Genomic DNA, 19630 nt, shown 5'->3' on the forward strand with positions numbered 1-19630 from the left:
ACATGACAAATTGTTTTATAAATTAGTATAGTATTAGAAACGCATACCACTCAAAACGGATAGAATGTTCTTATAATAATATTATGTCCGATGACCTTAGATTGTATTACGGTTTGCTGGCTGTGGTAGCTATATATTATTATAGGGTTATCAAAGTCCACGTTTTGGGAAAATCAATCGGAATCCACAAGGCCGTATTTGAGGAGGGGTTGGGGATCAACCCTCCCCCCTACCCCGAAACTTTTCTTATAAAGTTAATGAATTTAAAGTATGAAGCAAAATTAATTTTAATAATTTACCATGTTTCCCTAGTAATATTATTATACCTAACTATGTATATTATTATGCTTGTATTGTTATACCTGGTACTATTTGATAATCGTAGGAATACGAATTTTATTGGCATTTATTTTGGTATGGCAATAATACATATGTCATAAGCGATATTTTATCGACGGATGACGAGAACTCATATTGAAGACTATTATACCCGTATTGCCGTTCTTACATTTTACCCGAATTCGACTATTGAAGCATAATATTATACTAAATGTAATTTATTCTGAATTTTTCCCAAATAAAACTTTTCTTTTGAAATTATTAGCTACGTTACCAGTTTTGACTTTAGCGCCAGAAGTGCAAAACGCGCATTTTCTATCATGAAAAGATTAAAAAAATATTTACGAAACCCATTTGACCAAGTGTATTATTGAAGTATGCCTTACAGATCTTACTAGCTCTTTTGAGTGTACATAGGCAAATTTAAATCAAACCAGATGAAATGATCGATCGTTTCGCAAAAGAAAAAAAAACTGCTGTACCTTATAGGTAGGTATTGTAAAAACATTTAATTAACAATTGTATACATTTATCACACATGTAATAAATAAAAAACTTTATTTAGATGTATTATTATAATATTATATAAGTACCTACATTTTTTAAAGTTAACTTTTATATATTATGAAAATATATGATTTGGTTTTATTTGGCCTTGGGAATCTACAAGTAAACTGACTCGTATTCGGTGGTGTTGAAATCGCATTATTTTAAAATTTCAAATAGCTGTATGTAACTTATACAGTTTTAGGTTTATGAGTTTATGACCAGGGACATCGAATTAAAATGACTTAAACAAATTTAACTATCTAGTTATAGCTTGTGAAATAACGCTTGCTATTTTGCCAAGGTGCATCATTGAGCAAGCGCACACCAAAATATGGAAATGTGAAATTTTCCAAAACGTTCATACTTCGGTGCCCCCTATACGTATCACAGCAAACCGTATTCCAATGTAAGGTAAATCAGAGGTTAAGGCTAATATTATGCCACAATGCTGTAGGTACAAAAAATTATTAAAACTGACTAATTATTAATATAAACTATTATTAAAGTGAGCGGGGAGATGAAACTGCTAAGATTTCAATAGTGAATAAGAAAATAGAAAATGTCTAAAAAACTTATTAGATATGATTCGTTTTGAAAAGGGCAATTTTAATTATAAGACTATATTATTGTGATAGCTTGTGCACAAACTCTAGAAAATTCAAATATGTCTATACGCGTCATAAATAAATAATTTATAATATAGTGATATATATATATATATTAGGATGGCCCTTATTTATGAACTTTCAAATTTTTAATTTCTCACCCGCTCAATTTTTTCATTACCATACGAAAGGTATGTGGGTTAAATTTGGTGATGATTAATAACCCCCTTCAGGTGCCGCAAGAGGGTTGAATATTGATAAATAGGATTTAATTGATTATATATTGCATTTAGCATAACATTGTATAGAACCTAAATTGTAGATTCAGGTATTCTCTATAAAAAAACGTTCAGACAACATTTCTCGTAAATCTATTATTTTCTGTGGAAATTAGAATAAAATAAAAATACTAGTACCTTTTTCTGAAAAAAAATCGAAAATTTCAATATATTTTCTATATGATTGCTTTTACGATAACATACTTACAAATCTTCAAAGATGAAATCTCTTATATATATACCTACGCGAAACGTATCGAACCGAATATATAATATCATAAACTTATATACAGACACCTCATGATAATACCCACACAATATGGTTTGCGGATTGTACACGAGCACTAAAATAATATGTTATATTATATGAGTTTTTTGTCTTTCACCTGACTGACGTCTCGGTCCATGGCGTTCGTCAGGATCCATTCCCTGACTTGTTCGTGTTGTTCGTTTTCCACGTGCATGGCCTGTGGTAGCGGTACGTTGGTCGGGAAGTCTGTGCCTTGCAAGTCTGTGTCGTCGATCATGTCGTTCTGTCCGTCCGCTATGGCGTCCGTCAAATCCAAATAATGGTTCAGAAAAACGAATGCCTCCGCATTGCGGTTGCCCTCCTGAAACGGAACAAATATTTAAAGCGGTTGTCGAGACGTGGGGCACTTTGCGTACGATAAAACATATTTTAACGAAAATAATATTATAAAGTCGTGAGCGAACAATAGCTGACTGGTGCAGCAGATGGCACGTTGACTATTGTTATATAGGTAATTAAATTTGATTTCGACCGTAACCGCGAAATCATAGGCCGTGTTTAACGATTTGAAAAGTGTTACTGTATAGTTGTGTTCGTAGTAATACCTATATGGATTGATTAGGTAAAAATAGTAAATGAATAAAAAAAAACAAAACAAAAAAAAATTAAAACTACATGTTATAGATTTATGGGTATTCGAGGAGTATCATAAATACTATTTAGATAATAGTTTCGAGGTGATGATGAAATTGATTAGGGTTGTAATCGAAGCGCGAGGTGAGAGTTGGGTTCCACCAATCGATTACGCCAGTACATACAGGTATAGTTTTTAAAAAATATCTTATTATTATCGTTGCTGCCAGCTACCAATTTTTACCTGCGGTTATCCTGGTTACTCCTTAACTTAATTAAAAAATTAATTTACATTTACCCCAAATTTATTTAACACCAAATAATATACATTTTTTTAATATAATTATGTACACTATTCATACATAATAGGTTCCTCGTTGGGTATGTCGTACAATTTTATTACTATGATATAATAATAATTACTCAATACTTCAATAGGTATATATTTTATAATATGAATACTAAATACTTTCAATTTATAATTTCTGTCAAATCTCCAAATTTTCTATTTTGTGCCGACTTGAAAAAAATGTCAGCGGTATGATTATAATAAATTCGCAAATTACGCCATCATTAGTGTCTATAATTGTTAATGATTTAAAAACGATTAGTGAAAATACGATTTGTAATATTGTTGTTTTCGAGAAGTTTATACATTTCATCATACTTTTCTAATCCGTTAAGTTAGCATTTTTTTTTTTTGGCATGAAAAACTATAGCCCAACCCTAAGTTACCGAAATTTACAACTTAAAGTCGACGGAATTGTTACTGGCGGAATCAATGCGCTTTTGCCCCTAATAAAAAAGGTCTGACGGAATCGATGAAATCCCTAGAGTTGAGAACTGAAGATATTTGGTCCGTGAACCTTTTGTGGAAGGTTGCATTTTATTTTAAGGTTTTCATAAGTACGGTACGGAATTCAGTTATAATGTGTTTTACTGTAAGGTGAACTCCTTTACATGAAAGGTACATTGTAGGTTTTTTTATCCATAATATAGGAACCTGAGTGCGAGACGCCGATATGGGTATGGCCGATACGCCGCCGTACGTAACCCGGTCAGTGGTTATCACTTATCATTACTTTGATATTATAATACACACTATTAAGATCAGTCGACAATCATTTGACATCCTCTAAATCGACAAAATCGAGAAAATGAGCAATACTTAAAAAATGTAAATTCAAAGATATTTACGTCCTATTGCAGCGGTTTTACAATCAGTATTGGAATTTGCTTTTTTTTCCATTTCAGGCAGGTACCTAACGCTATCGGCTGGACCACTGGCCAGTGCGGTGTACCTACGTCGTACTCGCTACGCCCCTTTATGTATGCTTAAAACTAAACGCAGGAATAGTAAAGGTCGAGAGGTAATTTGAGAAAAGAAATTAAATTAATCCGATATCCTTTTTTTTTGTGAAAATCTAGATCATTTCAGGCTTAACCGGATTGTGTTCAGAATAATTATTATTAAAACGCAACAATTGCTGCTCGCGGTTGAAACCCAAAATACTAATTTTCCACCATCGTTTTTCGAGTCCACTTTAATCGGCGCACGACTCGTGAATTCGAGATTAAGTAATGCATTAATATACGAGTTTGGGAGTTCTGCAGACCACATATCTCGTATACCTATAATACCTATAATCCAATAAAATACACCTACATATGACATTATTATCCACTCGATTATCAGTTACGTAGACGTTATGATTATATGAGGTATACATTCGCCGTACTATGTAATATTTATACGCGCGAGGGATATAACGCGGGTGGGCGCTCGAATTGTATTATAATATTATTATTATTATAAAACAACGGCGTGCCGGTTAATTAACGGACCTTTAAAGCGAAATTAGACGAACGTCATCATCGGTTAAAATCGGTCGTTGTTATTTTAGACACGAAACGGATAACGTTCGCCTACAGAATACTGCACCGTTCACTATATTATACACAAATACCTACCTACATATAATACATATTTATATATTACACAAGCATATTATATACATACATATGCGATATACATGATATACAGTATATACATATTATATTCTCGGCGTATTATTATTATTATTATTATTATTATTACTATTATTATTATACCGACGACCAGCTATACCCGTCTACATTGTTTTCAAACGTACACGTAAATATATATATATATATATATTATATTATATACAATACGGGTAGGTATGCCCAGCTACCTATTATTATTATTATTATTATTACTATTATACGCCACGTAGCCAATTTGTTGGTGCTAAATGCGCGGGGATTAATATTGTTATTTATTCAAGAAAATTACGTTTCCAGAGAGGGGACAACGTCTTTTGACTCGTAAATTCGGGAGTTTTACGCGCAAAGAGATGATATATCATAGAAAATAACATTTCGTTGTATTACACACAAAGTAGGTTGGTAAATAAGTTAGCGTTACCGACCGTATCCCCCGCGCCGCCTTCGTTTTTTATTTTTATTTTTTTACTTCTACCCCCCCCCCCCCCCACACAGCCACCGCGAACCATTCAACCTGTGTAAAGCGACACACCCTTCACCGTGTCGTCCACGAGATAATTTATTTCATCCACCTAAACGCGAGTTTGTTTTTTTAATTTTATCGCACCAAATTATTACAGCTGGTCGTGAAAAAGCGGTATTATTGTGTACTTACCTAATTTCGAACCATATACGCAGGCTGCGTTTGGGGGTAAAACGTTTGTATAACCGTTCAATACTTATAAACGTTGTCAAGTTTTTTTTTTCACATCCTTTTAGAATATTGAAATATAATACTCCGTTTTTGTTTTAGGATATTTTTTTAGGTTGCGTTCGGTATGCAAACATTATTATTTTATAATCGATGTTAATATTATCTATATAGCAAACCGCAGTTTTTTTCAATCGTAATATGTAAATACTTAATCATTAATGCATTTTTAGTCGTTGAAACTATATAGTTTTATGATACAAACATACCTACCTACTAGCGATTTGAAGATTTTTACAACCGAAAACTGAAAGATAATATTATCATGCCTATTTGTTGACGCGATATTTTTACAATTTCGAAACTCTGTATTAATTATTTTGTTTTTAAAATATTTGAAATACTTTTGATTATTTATTAGCGTTTTTTTTTTGTGGCAATTAACAACTGTTAGTCAGATACTATAATATTTCACTATTACTAATAGCATACATGTCTGTAAATAATATTATGTTAACAAGACGAAATATATAAAGCATTCTATTTTTACATGTCAACATGTTTGAATCGATTACGGGTTTCGTTAAAAATTATCACCAGATGGCTACTTATTTCTTATTACAGAAAGAATTCGAGAAATCTGGATTGTCTCCCTTATTTGTTATTAAAAATCATTATATTTTAGATTCTGAGCAGAGCGATGAATGTATATTGATATTATTTAATTTAATTTTTTTTTGTGTGTCTATCATCACCTTTTAGGACAGTAAAAATGCTTAGATTTTCTCCAACAGTATCTTTTCTGGTAAGAAAGTGAATCTAGTTGGTATTTTTCGAAGGTCAAAAGTAAAAAGTAGTTTTCAAAAGCGCTGTGAAAAACAAAAGAAAAATTAAGGAAAAACAGAATTTTTTACGCAAAATTGGTTTTTGACAAAATCGATTTTGGTTTTTGGTGTAACCAACCATTACAGTGACCCACTTTTAAGCTACTGTACAGCAGAACGACAACCACTTTCCCACCTTTTTATAGTTTGTTTCTGTTTTCACAGTTTTCATATTCATGTTTAACTGTCTAATTTAACGATATAATTTAAGGTTATGTTTCAATGGCATACCTGAAGCTTAACTAAAAGCTCCTCCCCCGGGCGAGGTTGATATAAAAATTGTAATCAACTCAAAATATCACTAGTCGTCCACACGCTTCCTCTACCTCCACAAACAAAAAATAAATAGCCATTTTTCCAATGAGCGGATTCAATTTTAATAATTTTATCTTATTTTCTTATAATATTCAAAAGCGTAAAAAAAATACAAGAAATGAAATGTAATATAAAGTAGTAACATAGATAATTTTCTTTATTTGCAAATCGATTTATAATTGGTTTGAAATCCGCTTCAATATAATATTATCTATCGTAAGTTAAAATATTCAATAAATCCAAATCTGCAGTTAGTTTGCATAAAAATGGCCTGATATCTTTTAAATAAGTCTAATTTTTGGAAACGCCGATAACATCAAATTATCAACAAACTCAAGGATTTATAAAAAGACCACCAGTAAATAAAATCCAATCAAGAGTCGGAGTGATCCAAAAATTTCCCACCCACCCATCGAATATAACTAACATTAATAATTAATTATATTACGTATATTTTTAAATCAAGACGCGAGCGTCCATTAAAAAAGCCGGTTTTTAAAAACGTCTGTCTATAACCTTGCGTAACATTTTAATATATACTTTTTGTTTTATCATTTAATCAATTTTCCACAAAAAGTTAGCAAATTAAAAAATCACAAAAAAATCGATCTCATATTATCGTTAAATCACGCAGTAAGGTATTGAAAATACAAATTCAGCATAATATTGTAGATTTTTATGGTTTTTAATATATTTGTATGAAAACTTTACAACTTTAAAGAAGTAAAATAATTCTACAAACTTATATACCTACATAGAGTATATACTAATACGAGCTTGTTATTCTTATGTGGAATAAATCTGAACGTTGCTACAAGTAAAAAGTTATATAATTTATTACATAATATGTTTATGTTGAAATCATTATTATGACTATGTAACTTAGCATATATTTTAAGAAAAATGTACTTATTATGTCTCTATGAAATTTAATGGCACAATAAAAAGTAAAACTTTCCATACAGATAAATATTACTATGATGCGAATTTTCATCTATCCGGCATAATAATAATTGGGCTATCTTGAGTTTTGACTTTTATGAAATTTATTTCACTGATAGTGAGAGACGTAGACATCCACCATTTTCTCAGCCACGCGTTATATTATTATTCTTATTTGATGCGTTACGCTTAAGAATTAGTGGTATTACCTATAGTGTTATAAAAAAACATTTTACACTATATTTGTAAATGTTCTTAAATTAATATCTATTTTTTTACTGTGTCCACTAGGCAATTTATTTTTTTACGTTTTCAAAAAACTACTTTATAAAACAAAATATTTGTCTTTTTGATCCGAACGGATTTATATATAATAAACATGATCACATAAAATATAAAGCGCGGGTCACGATGTAGAAAAAAATCCTAGATGTTTTGTTTTAAAATACTTGTGATACAATATCATCATACATAATATAAAGAGCAAAGAGACAAAGTCCCGTTGACTGTTGTAATCAATTTCAAGTTTAGTACTTTCTACTTTTTCCCCTTATATGAATTTTATGTATATATTTTTTTAAATTTGTTTTTACCACTAAAGTATTAACTGCTAATACTTTTAGGTTTTTGTTTATGAATAAGTTTATAACGGAGTGATTTTAAGTTAAATTAACTCTTAGTCATTAAGTAGATAAAAGTAATTTTTTTTTCATACTTGGTATAATATACGTGTTTGTGCTGAAGCCTTTTAATCACCTTAGTGTTTAGTTTAGAAAAGTTTTTTTAGTGCATTTATGAATCAATGATATTTTATTCTTCACTATGAGTACTTGGCTATTAATTTGACTTGAAAGTGCGATAATATTGTGGAAGTGACTTCTTTTCAATAATATTAAACTAGTATCAAAAATATTACATCTGATCAAGAAGTCTTTTATAATAATAATGATATTAGAGTTACAAAAATGTATATTTGAACAATTAGACGACATATTCTATCTTAAGCATTATTTTGTTCAAAACTTTTCTCTCTGTATTAAAATTTAAAAGTAATAAAAGAGAAACATTCACATTAAGTTTACCTAGAGATGATGTAATATTTATACTCATTTTTATTATTACTTTATTTATTTTTCTTTCAAAATAAGCTGTTGTTAGCTGGTATATGAAAATTGCATTGTTGTTATTATTATTTCATAATGAAATTAATATTTTGTTTAGCGTATTTTCTTAATTTTAAATTAGTTGAGAATACGGAGTAATATTATGATATAGCATTATTGTAACTTAAACATGTATTTATATATTTTATATTAATATAATAAAAAAAAATTAAAAGTAGTGTTTAAAAATTAAAACTTAATGATAATTGATTGAAAACGACTTAACGACTATAACGAGTAATATAGCTGTATTACCTATAATATGCGGTAAAAAGTATTTATGATTGATTAGTTTTTGAACAAACAAATATGATTAACTATAACATCTTAATTTATGAAAATTGTTTTTATTAATTTGGAAATGAAAAATTATTAAATTTGTATCATATTATGTCAAAATTGATGGTATGAAATTAATTATAATAGTTAATTATACTGCGCACAGGTACGGAAACGTAGAAGGGCTAACTGTTTATCACGAGGAAAAAAATATTACATCTCGTTCACTCAACATGACTTCTCGATTGATTTATAACATTTTCTGGTTAACACTAGATGTTTTGTTGTGCTGTATTGTTTAAACGATATAATTTTTTTGTTGACACTAGATAATTTCTCATCTGAACGATAAAGCATATTGTTATAACTACATAATTTTCTTGTTGTCACTAGTTAATTTCTCGTTTTCACAACATAACTCCTATCGTTTGATTGATGTCATTTTCTTGTTGACACTAAATAATTTCTCGTTTGAACGACAGAATATACTGTTATAACGACAAAATGGTCTTGCTGTCACAAGATAGTTTCTCGTTTTCACAACATTTTCACTGTTAGCACTAGATGATATCTCAGTCGTAAATTGAAATTATGTACGTCGGTCGTCAATTCCACGTGTTATTATTGATAAGCTTTGTGGACTTTTGGACATTATGTTTATCTTCACTCTAAATTTGACTCTGATAAAATGTGACCGCTAAAAAAACGCAATTTTAATTTTTTGTTACACCTTTAAAAGTACACGGGGTTTCATTTCGGGGGCCCTTCAAGTATTCATGTTTTGTCGTTAGAACGAGAAATTATCTTTTAGTGACAAGAAGAAAATTATATCGTTATAACAATATGCTTTGTCACAAACAAGAAATTGTTATCATTCAATCGTGGAGCTCTTTGTTGTGTGAACGAGAAGTAATTTTTTCTCGTGATAATCAGTTGTCCCTTCTAGTCCGTACATAAGTCGCACAGTTATTCGTGTCTACAAGAATAAATAAATAGAATTTAAGCATACAATTTTTTTGGTATTTTTCTGATTTTACATTTGATTGTATGAACATAATATTATGAACTAATCATTGTAAATAGGTAATTACAAAATGTAAGCTATAAACTCGTTAGTTTATTTTCCACGTAAAACACAACTCTTCCATAGCTAAATACGATTATTTATGATGTTTATGACATTCAAACATAATATTATACGATAAGCAAAATATTGTCCATTAAATATTAAAATGATTTAACATGGTAAATTTTTGTGTTGTTTACTCATGGTGTACGATGTATAGGACCTCTCAAAAAGGAATTTTTAATGTTCTCATTGAGATCTGTCTAAGTATACCGTATATTATAATATATTATATACACTTAGACAAATGATTTCCGTTCGTTATCTTATATTCTCTTTATGATTATACACTTGAACTTTGATTTTGAATACTATATTAATTGCCTTAAACATTATGAATGCACGTAACTCCTCCCCTTATTTTTGATAACATAGGTACCATCTAATATTATGCTATGAACATATAGTGAAAGCCTTAATTGGATAGTGAGCAGCGTGGTTTATAGAATGTACCAAAGTTATTTTGAATGATAATTATTTAAGCGCAAACATGTTTGTATTTCAAAGCACGGCGCCTGTTCAAAATATAAAATATATAATACGGAGATGCCTAAAATTTATTTGATTTAGGTTTTCAAAATTTCGATTTCACGTAAAACCACAATAATAATTACAAGACGACAACACTATATATATATGTGATTTTGAGTATACAATTGTCTCAGCAATATAATGTTCCTATTGTAGTTCAAACAAAGACTGCTAGCATAGATATCATATGATTATGCAATAATTGTTACCAGCTTAAATTACAATTTGGTCGGATTAACCGCGAGTGTTAAGATTTTCACAGCAGCCCTCGGGGGATATGAGCAAATACATACTCAATATTATATCGTATAATTATTATTACTATAAACGTAGTCTAGCTAATCGTCTAATTTTGTTGGTCTTTACGTACTCGAGTTGCGATTCCTGCTTCGTAGTATGCCTTATCCGCTGGAACGATGTCCGTGTACCTCAAAAGAGCCACCAACAATTTCACGACCAATGCGCTGAGGGACGATATGTCGCCAAAAGCACATCGCATCGCGTATAAATGGCATACGAACATATACTTTTCGAACTCTTTCCCGAGTTCCGATTCTGGTTGGTTGGTATTCTCAATCTGAAAAACGGTTATCATATTATTATATGTTACTGGCGTAATATTGTTTCAACGCCAATTTTTTTTTTTCCAAGCATTTATATAAACATTGTGTTACGAATTGGACCGTATCCAAGCCGCATGTCCGAAGATAAGAACTATTTCGTGTGACGTATACCTACTAGATCGATTGACATATTATAATAAGAAGGCGAATATAATATGGAAACTGAGCATCGTTCAAAACCCACGGCAAACGCGTACGGTATAGTCCATAACCACATATACCTACATTTTACACCCACGCCAAATACCGCACACAGCATTTTGTCCGTAAATTGCTTGAAATGGAAATGTTGGAGGGTCGATAATATTCAAAACCGCGCACAAATGACTAACGGTTAAAAACTAAAAAGGTACTTATCATATTATTATTGTTTAATAAATCGTCGTAATTAATAATAATTGTGTCGATATAAATTAAAGAAAAATATATAGCTGATATAAGATAAAATCAAGTAGTTACGTTTTAGATTATATTTGAAATACATTTACATCCGAAAGTTGTATAAAGTCTAATATTAAAACGATAGTTTTATAGAGTCTAATATTAAATTAAATAGTTATTTCACAGTTTGTAAATTGATTATTTTATACAAATTTCTTTATCTTTATACCATCTACTTTACGTATTACGTGTAGGTACTTACTCTACGGCGCCTTGTCGTATTTTAGATAAAATATGTATAATATGCTTTATTGGTACATAATATCAATGTGTGCGGTAGTGAACGGTGTGATTTTTGGGAAAACTGTGCGTTATTGATGCGTGGAAAAGTGTGCGGATTTGAACGACGACCTTTTTTATTTTTTTGAAAGTGTACCGTATAACGATGACCGCGGTAAAAACTAATAGAGTAAAGCATATACGGACTATACTGTGTAGAATATAGAATAATATCGATTGTTCGTTCCGGTACAGGTTAGTCTTGTATCGCGAATCGTTTTGAATTTGTTCGATGACTGCGTTTGAAAAGTTATGAACTCGGCTTTAGTTTATTAATGAAAAAATAAAATGTAAAAAGTTCATTAAAAAACGCGTAAAAACAGTTAGATTTTTTTAATGACTAGTATGAGCAGAATAATTTATTACTCAATACTACCATATACTACTGAAATTTCAGTTTTATCAATTTATAAAAATAATACAGCTGTCAAAGTATTATTATTATTATATTATTTTGTAGTTATCAGAAAATAATAATATCTTACTACTCTATATAGTATTATATGCAGCGTGTTATTAACAAATATATAAAATTGCCATTAGGTTATTATACTGTAGAGTAAATACTAAAATATTTTAAACATCCGTGTACATATTATGACTTTAATATTTGTTGAATAATTATGTAAACGGTATCACAAAAATAGTTTGAAATTTATTACTGAAACTGTAAATTATTGCGTGTTTCGTTGCATACGAATAACAACAAATAAATTGTATAATATGTTCGAATTCAAATTATAACCTTATGCTCGGATATTTTTTAGGAATATTACTGTCTGAAAAAAAATATACACAGAGATCTAATAAAAAGAAAATATTATGTATTACCGACATTACCATCAAATAATATAGATATGTAGTGTGAATTCGCGGAATACAAGACGTCCATATACACATTTGAAGTTGATATTATATTATTATGGTCTTCGCATTTTTTGGTTTTTTTTTTTTTTTTATATTTACTATTCAAATTTGGTTGGATCTATCCCGCGATTGGGATCAATTTGAAAGCACATATTGTGAAACAAAGGCCTTGAATTATTTATGAACTTTGGGAGATCGAAATTCCCACGAGAACGTGGTCCGTTTTGTAAAGATGGTACCTTTTTTTTTTTACAACGTGCGGTATAATATGCATAGGTAGGTAAGGTTGGGTGTATTGTGAATTTCAGCTATCGTCGCAAGGCTGTATATGCAAAACCATTTACATTAGAACATTGCAATAATATATATATAATATCATGTGTTGTAATGATATAAGAGAAGTATATTTGAACAAATATCGTGCGTGTGTGCACAATATTTCAATTCGACGATCTTGTTAAAATCGAGACAACAAAGAACTACTTAAAGTAAGGTTCTGGTATCAGCTGTATGGATTAAAAAAAAAAATAGGCTCGCAATCATACGATTTTGCGTTGAGCCGTTTATGATTTTCTATATAATATTATTATGACCCATGTAGCGTGTATTTTAATGGAATGCACTTATAGTTATAAAATGTACAATTATTCAAGTTTTTTTACGAATTGGCGTTTTAAGGTATTATATCTATTCTGTTGCGCTGATAAATAAGCAATGCATTTGCTAATGAAAATTCCTGTTTATTGAACATTGCATATTATCATTATTTTGTGTTGCCGAGTAGAATCATAATAGAAAAATCTCACTTTTAGCGCTAACACTATAGGTACAATATTGTAATGATATAATATTTCGTAATTTTTAACTTGCCGTGTGATAATGACTTGGTGCCTCCATGGTTACATAATATAAAATCTAGTAAATATCAGCAGATTATAATAATTTATTGTAGTTGTTACTATGAGATCACTTTTTGTTTTATTTTTTTGCTCAGGAGTATTTTTTAATTCTATATTAAAAAAAAAAAAAAAATAATAATATTCACGACCATCAAAGTGCTGAAAATTGTTGAATGTTTTGACAAGGTGCAATTGATATAAGGATACGTATGCCATAAAAAATAAAAGAGTTCTGAAACAGTGGCTTGATGTGTGTCGGATTAATATAAAAGCTTAAAAAACAGATCTTATGTGAATCAAACAATGACGTCTTGTACATACATTTAATTAAGATTTTACATTATAATTCCTACAACTGGAATTGTTTTGAGATGAAATTTATAACAATATGTCATACGCGTATATGATACCTAAGCACAAAAATGTAAAGAAATATAATATAGTTTTGTTGATTAATTTTTTGATCAGTCTTCTGTTGTTATAATAATAATAATAATAATAATAATAATAATAATAATAATAATATAATGTATGATTATAAAATATGTGTTTTAATAAAATGTCGCGTTTAATGATTTATTTGCGCTCGGCCGTTTGCACGGGTTAACTCACTAAAATGAAAAAAAAAAAATAATGCCCTGAAATAAATCAATAGTAATAATATATTGTGTATATGTTGATTTTGTACCAATTTGAAAAACATATCTCTCAGCTTGGCCCAGATATCGTAGCTTTCTACTTTGTCCATCCCTCGTTTACTGAACACGTCTAACGCTATGCGTCTGTATATATTGAAATTCTGAGGAAAGGCCGGCACGTCATACTGCGTATATAAGTTTAATGCTTCAAAAGCATTACCTTCCTGAAAATGAAATGCATAATATTCCGTTCATTAATATGCATATAATATTATTATCAAGTTGACATAATATTATTATGTGTTTTAATGAACACAATATAATCGCAAGTTCTTAAATTAATGCAGGGATTGTGTTATTCGTATTATTTTGAAAACTTATACTGCTGAACAGTGTTTTGAATTTGGACTTAATTTTGGTATTGTGTCATTTAAGTGAGCCTAATGTTAGTCGTCAACTATGCTGTGATTTAATTATATTATATTTTTCCTAAAAAAATGTTTTTCTTTATTTTTCTTTATATTCTTCAAAACGATATTATAGCATTTTTATTGTCTTACGGCGAACAGTAAGACACCAATCATCTGGATTGGGTATTAATTCGGCCGACATGTTACCCATAGAGTAAGTTTAATTTCAACCTATTTTACCCTTAGCAAGTCCGCGGCGTATAGCGCAATATATTTGTGCAGAACAACTTGTCCGTGTGGTCGGGCGACGTCCAAGCATTTGGACCACTGGCCCTGGGCTGATAACATGTCCAGTGCCTCTTCCACGTCCATGTCAGCCAACAATTGTTCTGGCTTTCCTTCCCTTTTAAGACTGTCTTTATAACATTCCGAGACATATCTTTCAAATCTGAAAATCAAATCATGCGTTTCACTTAATTTCGTTTGACGATCTAATTAATTTAGTACGATGCTGCATTATGGTTTTGATCGTAATTCAATTTATTTCAAACGAAAGAAACAAAACACAATCAGAAATTAATTATATTTGTTTTTGGGGATAGACAATATTGTGGTCTCGGATCATACTATTCACCGAAATGTTCGAAACGCACACATTATACTTTTTTTCCAAACAGTAATGCGATTTACGTTATCGCAACACAATTTTGTCGAATATTCAGATTTGGCGTGCTCGGATGTAGAAATAACTATAGCGTGTTTATTATTTTAGAAATGATTGAAACAATACGAAATATTAAAATGTAATTTCATATTTATAATTTATGGCAAAATATGTAATTGTTTTATTCACATTTTTTTTTTTAAGTATATATTAACATAAACGGGCTTAATAAAAATAATCAAGCTTATTAAAACTACTTAGGTGCACATCAGATCATATAAATGTATAATTGTATTAGATTTTTTTCTTTATTTAATTGCAACGCGTAGTTGATGATTTACATAGATAATTATTGTGGTTCATTGAATACAGATTTTCACTTTGACAGATTAAAGATAATTAATGCATCAATAAAAATAATTCTACTTACGAAGAATCTAATTCAGAAGACAGTTTTCTGGCTTTAGACCAATAATCACCCGCAATGAATGCATCTATTGCTTCTTTCATCATATCGGCACACACAAACACTTTAGCTGCTAATAAGTATTCTTCGTATTCTATTAAACGCGGTCCTGTAAAAAAATCGATATTTTAGTGATATTTCTCCACCACAAATTACCAACAAATTACCCGATTCTTTATCAATATAAATACAATATTATAGTTTTATTGAGTATATTTTAATAACACAATAAGACGAAAATATAAGCTGAAAGTTTAATATATAGAGTGACCCACTTTACGCGCTGCGCTAATTGTTTGTTTATTTATTTTTTTTTAATATTTATTGAAATAGTGGTTATTGTGTATCTTAAGAGTATTAGGTAAATTATGTACAATTTTGAGAACGATAAAAAAATAATGACACTTTTTGTGCATTTTTATTAGGTTAACCCAACACAATTTCGGTTTTTTTATGCCAACCAATAATCCAACCCAAATAATATTACTTCACTAAATCGTCGTTTTACTATTTCCCACTTCAACACACGATAATACCGCCGTGTACAGTATACATCGATAAACAACGATATAAATACCGGCTATGCCATCATCACATTAATTATTAACTAATATAGCCTATAGGAACAACTACTAATTATATGGTCGCAATTGTTTTGCGAACGAAAGGAAATAGGTATTTTGTTTAATTGAATATTTTCTTCAGAAAATGTTATCGTCGAACTGGTTATTAGGTAATTTTCCCAGACGACCGTTTTTGATCTCAGTCGTTTTAATATTATAATAATAATTATGACCATCGCGATAATTGTTTTATAAATTCGTTTCTTGTACTATTAGTCCATCGATTTTGAATTGTCAATACAATTTACCGAAAACATCCGAACGTAAAATATTATAATATTATTATTTGATTTAATTACGGTATGGTAAAGCATGACGAATAAACAAGCATTGTTCCAGAAAACTGTTTTACATCGTGTATACATTTTATGCGTTAACAACGCTGTATTGTTAATAAGAGTGGAATATTATCGTTATATAATATTATTATTGTTGTTGTTTGAAATATTAACCATGAAGCAATTTTACAGTTGTTTTGTACAGATTTCAGGCAAAAGTGCACGTATTATGTTTTGTATATCTATAATAATAATATTATTATTATTATTACTTTGAATGTTTAATGCTGGCTGACACTTCCAAACGAATTGCCATCCTTCCGCCACTTTGTACACGGTCGGTATCAGCTGGGCGGCCCGTCGAAAATTAAATTATTAGCTGACCCGTATATATAAAGCTTTCACACATTATAACTAGTACGTTTAACTGAATTATAAAAAGTGGTAATCTGTCATTTTGCTGATGTAATCCAATAAGATTAACGTTATTAAATCTTCGATTTATTTCCATTAATATGTATCGAAAAAGCTTTATTTCGAGCTGGAAAACCTGCAGAAGAGGTGTTGGCGGCGGTGGAGGTACCACGTAATAAATTGCATGTCAAAATCGATATAGAAAATATTCATCATTCTCCTTTGTAATTTCTAGCATTGGAAAAGGATAATGGGATTAATGATAACACTCAATTTATTTTACGAAGAGAAGACGGCGCTGCAACGAAGTTTGTATTAAATTATTAAATTACTCGTTAGCTGAATATAAATCGTATGATATTGTGTTCGTTTGAACTAATGAAAATAATAATAACAATACAATAAATTTATCTAATTGTTGTCGTATTTGTATACACGCCCGAATACGTTTAAACCAGAGGCGTTTAAATATTTAAGTACCTACCAAATATTTCATTATATTGTGTTAAATTGAACGATTTAAATCAGACGTTTCATCCACAGTCAATAACTTAACACGGCGTACGATATAGAGTAAATACAATTTAAAAAATAAGCTCACAACACAACCTTTCGGAACTTACCTAACTTTTTAGCAGCGTCCACACACTCCTCGCCGTCTAAGTATTTTAATGTCATTCGCGTCGCTTCGTTGAGCGTTTTTGATATAATACGGTCGTCCTTACAGTTGGTTGAAGTGACCTTTTCACACATATAAATATCTATTAATATCGTTTATAGGCAAAATTCAAAGAGACAACTCAATTGGAAAAATTCTCAAATTTTCGCTCTTGTTGAATATTGTCATGCGAGAATATATTTTTTACACTCAAATATTTTCAGAAGCTATAAAAACGTTCTTTACGTCTATGAAACTGTTTTTATATTATATACAAAAAAAATATATATATAATATATAATGAATATTATTATGTGAATAGGTATTAATGACCCTACGAGTGTAAAAAGTTGATAGTTGATAATATTTGATAAGTAATACATTTTTTTTTCGTTTACGTTATATTCCTGCAGTGGGTCTCTGAAATAATGATATATATTGCAAACTAAATGCATATCGTATCGAAATAGATTGAGTAGTCTACGGTCCACGAACTCGTCGTTTAACAAAACAGTGACTCTGAGGGTACCTATACGGAAGTATGAAGCGTTCGAGAAGATGTTTTTTTATCAAAATATTTGCGATTGGAAAACTAATGAAAATAAAAACGGCGCACTCTCGCATTTTGCCATGAACAACGAAGTTTGCAACACCAACTACCCATATACCGCAATATAGAGTAACACAATAATAACAATAATAATTAATGTACAACGATTTCGTTGAGTATGATAATATATTGTATACCTTGAGCAAACAGTCTACGGCCGTTTTGAATTCTCCGTTCTGCTCCCACTGACTGGCCTGCGCGAACAGACTGTTAATGTCTCTGGTCACTCTGGCGCCGCACTCTCTGTCGTACTCGGCTTGCACCTCTTCTAGTTTGGCCGGCAAGTATTCACGACACGACTTCAACGCTTCCACCCACATCCCCTTTTCCTGTAACACCATAACCATACACACTTCGTTTTAATTTTTAATTTTTAATTTCTTATTAGTAAATGTATTTTTTTATATATCTTCTGAAACGGCGACTTCACGCAAATACCTTGTGTTATATATAGTTATAGGTATTGCCTATACGATATGTAATTACAACTGTTTGAAATTATGTTAGGCATGTTGAAATAATCTAGCATGGCCTGAGACATTATGATTATGAAAAATAATATACTAAAAGAAAGAAATGAGCCAACTACGTTTAAGACACTATACCTAATACCGCGTATAAGAAGAAACAGGAACGTTAACGATCAACGAGCCCCAAGAGATATTAACTGAAATATTCTAATGAACGAGTTAATACGAAGACTAAAATAATTGTAATTTTTATTACGTTCATAAATTCATCTAATCAAGTTAAAAGATGACTTACTTCTCATGTCACGTAAAATATATTAACCTACAGTTGAGATTTCGTGTTTTATCATGTCACGATAATCATATTTAAAGTTATGTCTGCTTAACCAGAGTTAACTTTTAAAAGATACCCATTTTAAGCAACTAACAATTCAAGTAGTTTTAAAGTATAACAGATTATTTAATGCATTTTTACTCTCAATTGCTCTTTATATATTTTTCCAGAACTATTAATACTTATTATATATATATATTTGTACTTAAGTAAATTGCTGAGATCCATAATCATGATTATGATAACAATATTGTTAAATATTATATGCCATTATTATACACACGCATTTTAAAAATAATGATAATTTAATATTTTTATTGTAAGTGCTCAACTAAAATGTATT

General features: G+C 30.1%; 1 protein-coding gene across 2 annotated transcripts in view; it reads right to left on the reverse strand.

The window, feature by feature from the left end:
• Window positions 1–19630, reverse strand: part of LOC132944528 (intraflagellar transport protein 172 homolog) — a 103054-nt gene that overhangs the window by 12278 nt on the left and 71146 nt on the right. For both annotated transcript variants that reach the window (XM_061013923.1, XM_061013922.1), the window contains exons 24-30: window positions 18621–18812; window positions 17839–17956; window positions 15865–16009; window positions 15011–15218; window positions 14411–14584; window positions 10984–11190; window positions 2158–2382 (exon numbers count right to left, since the gene is read on the reverse strand). In XM_061013923.1, coding sequence (XP_060869906.1) covers window positions 2158–2382; window positions 10984–11190; window positions 14411–14584; window positions 15011–15218; window positions 15865–16009; window positions 17839–17956; window positions 18621–18812 — 1269 coding nt within the window. The remainder of the gene's footprint in view (window positions 1–2157; window positions 2383–10983; window positions 11191–14410; window positions 14585–15010; window positions 15219–15864; window positions 16010–17838; window positions 17957–18620; window positions 18813–19630) is intronic.

This window comes from Metopolophium dirhodum, chromosome 5 (assembly GCF_019925205.1).
Source record: "Metopolophium dirhodum isolate CAU chromosome 5, ASM1992520v1, whole genome shotgun sequence".
NCBI lineage: Eukaryota > Metazoa > Arthropoda > Insecta > Hemiptera > Aphididae > Metopolophium > Metopolophium dirhodum.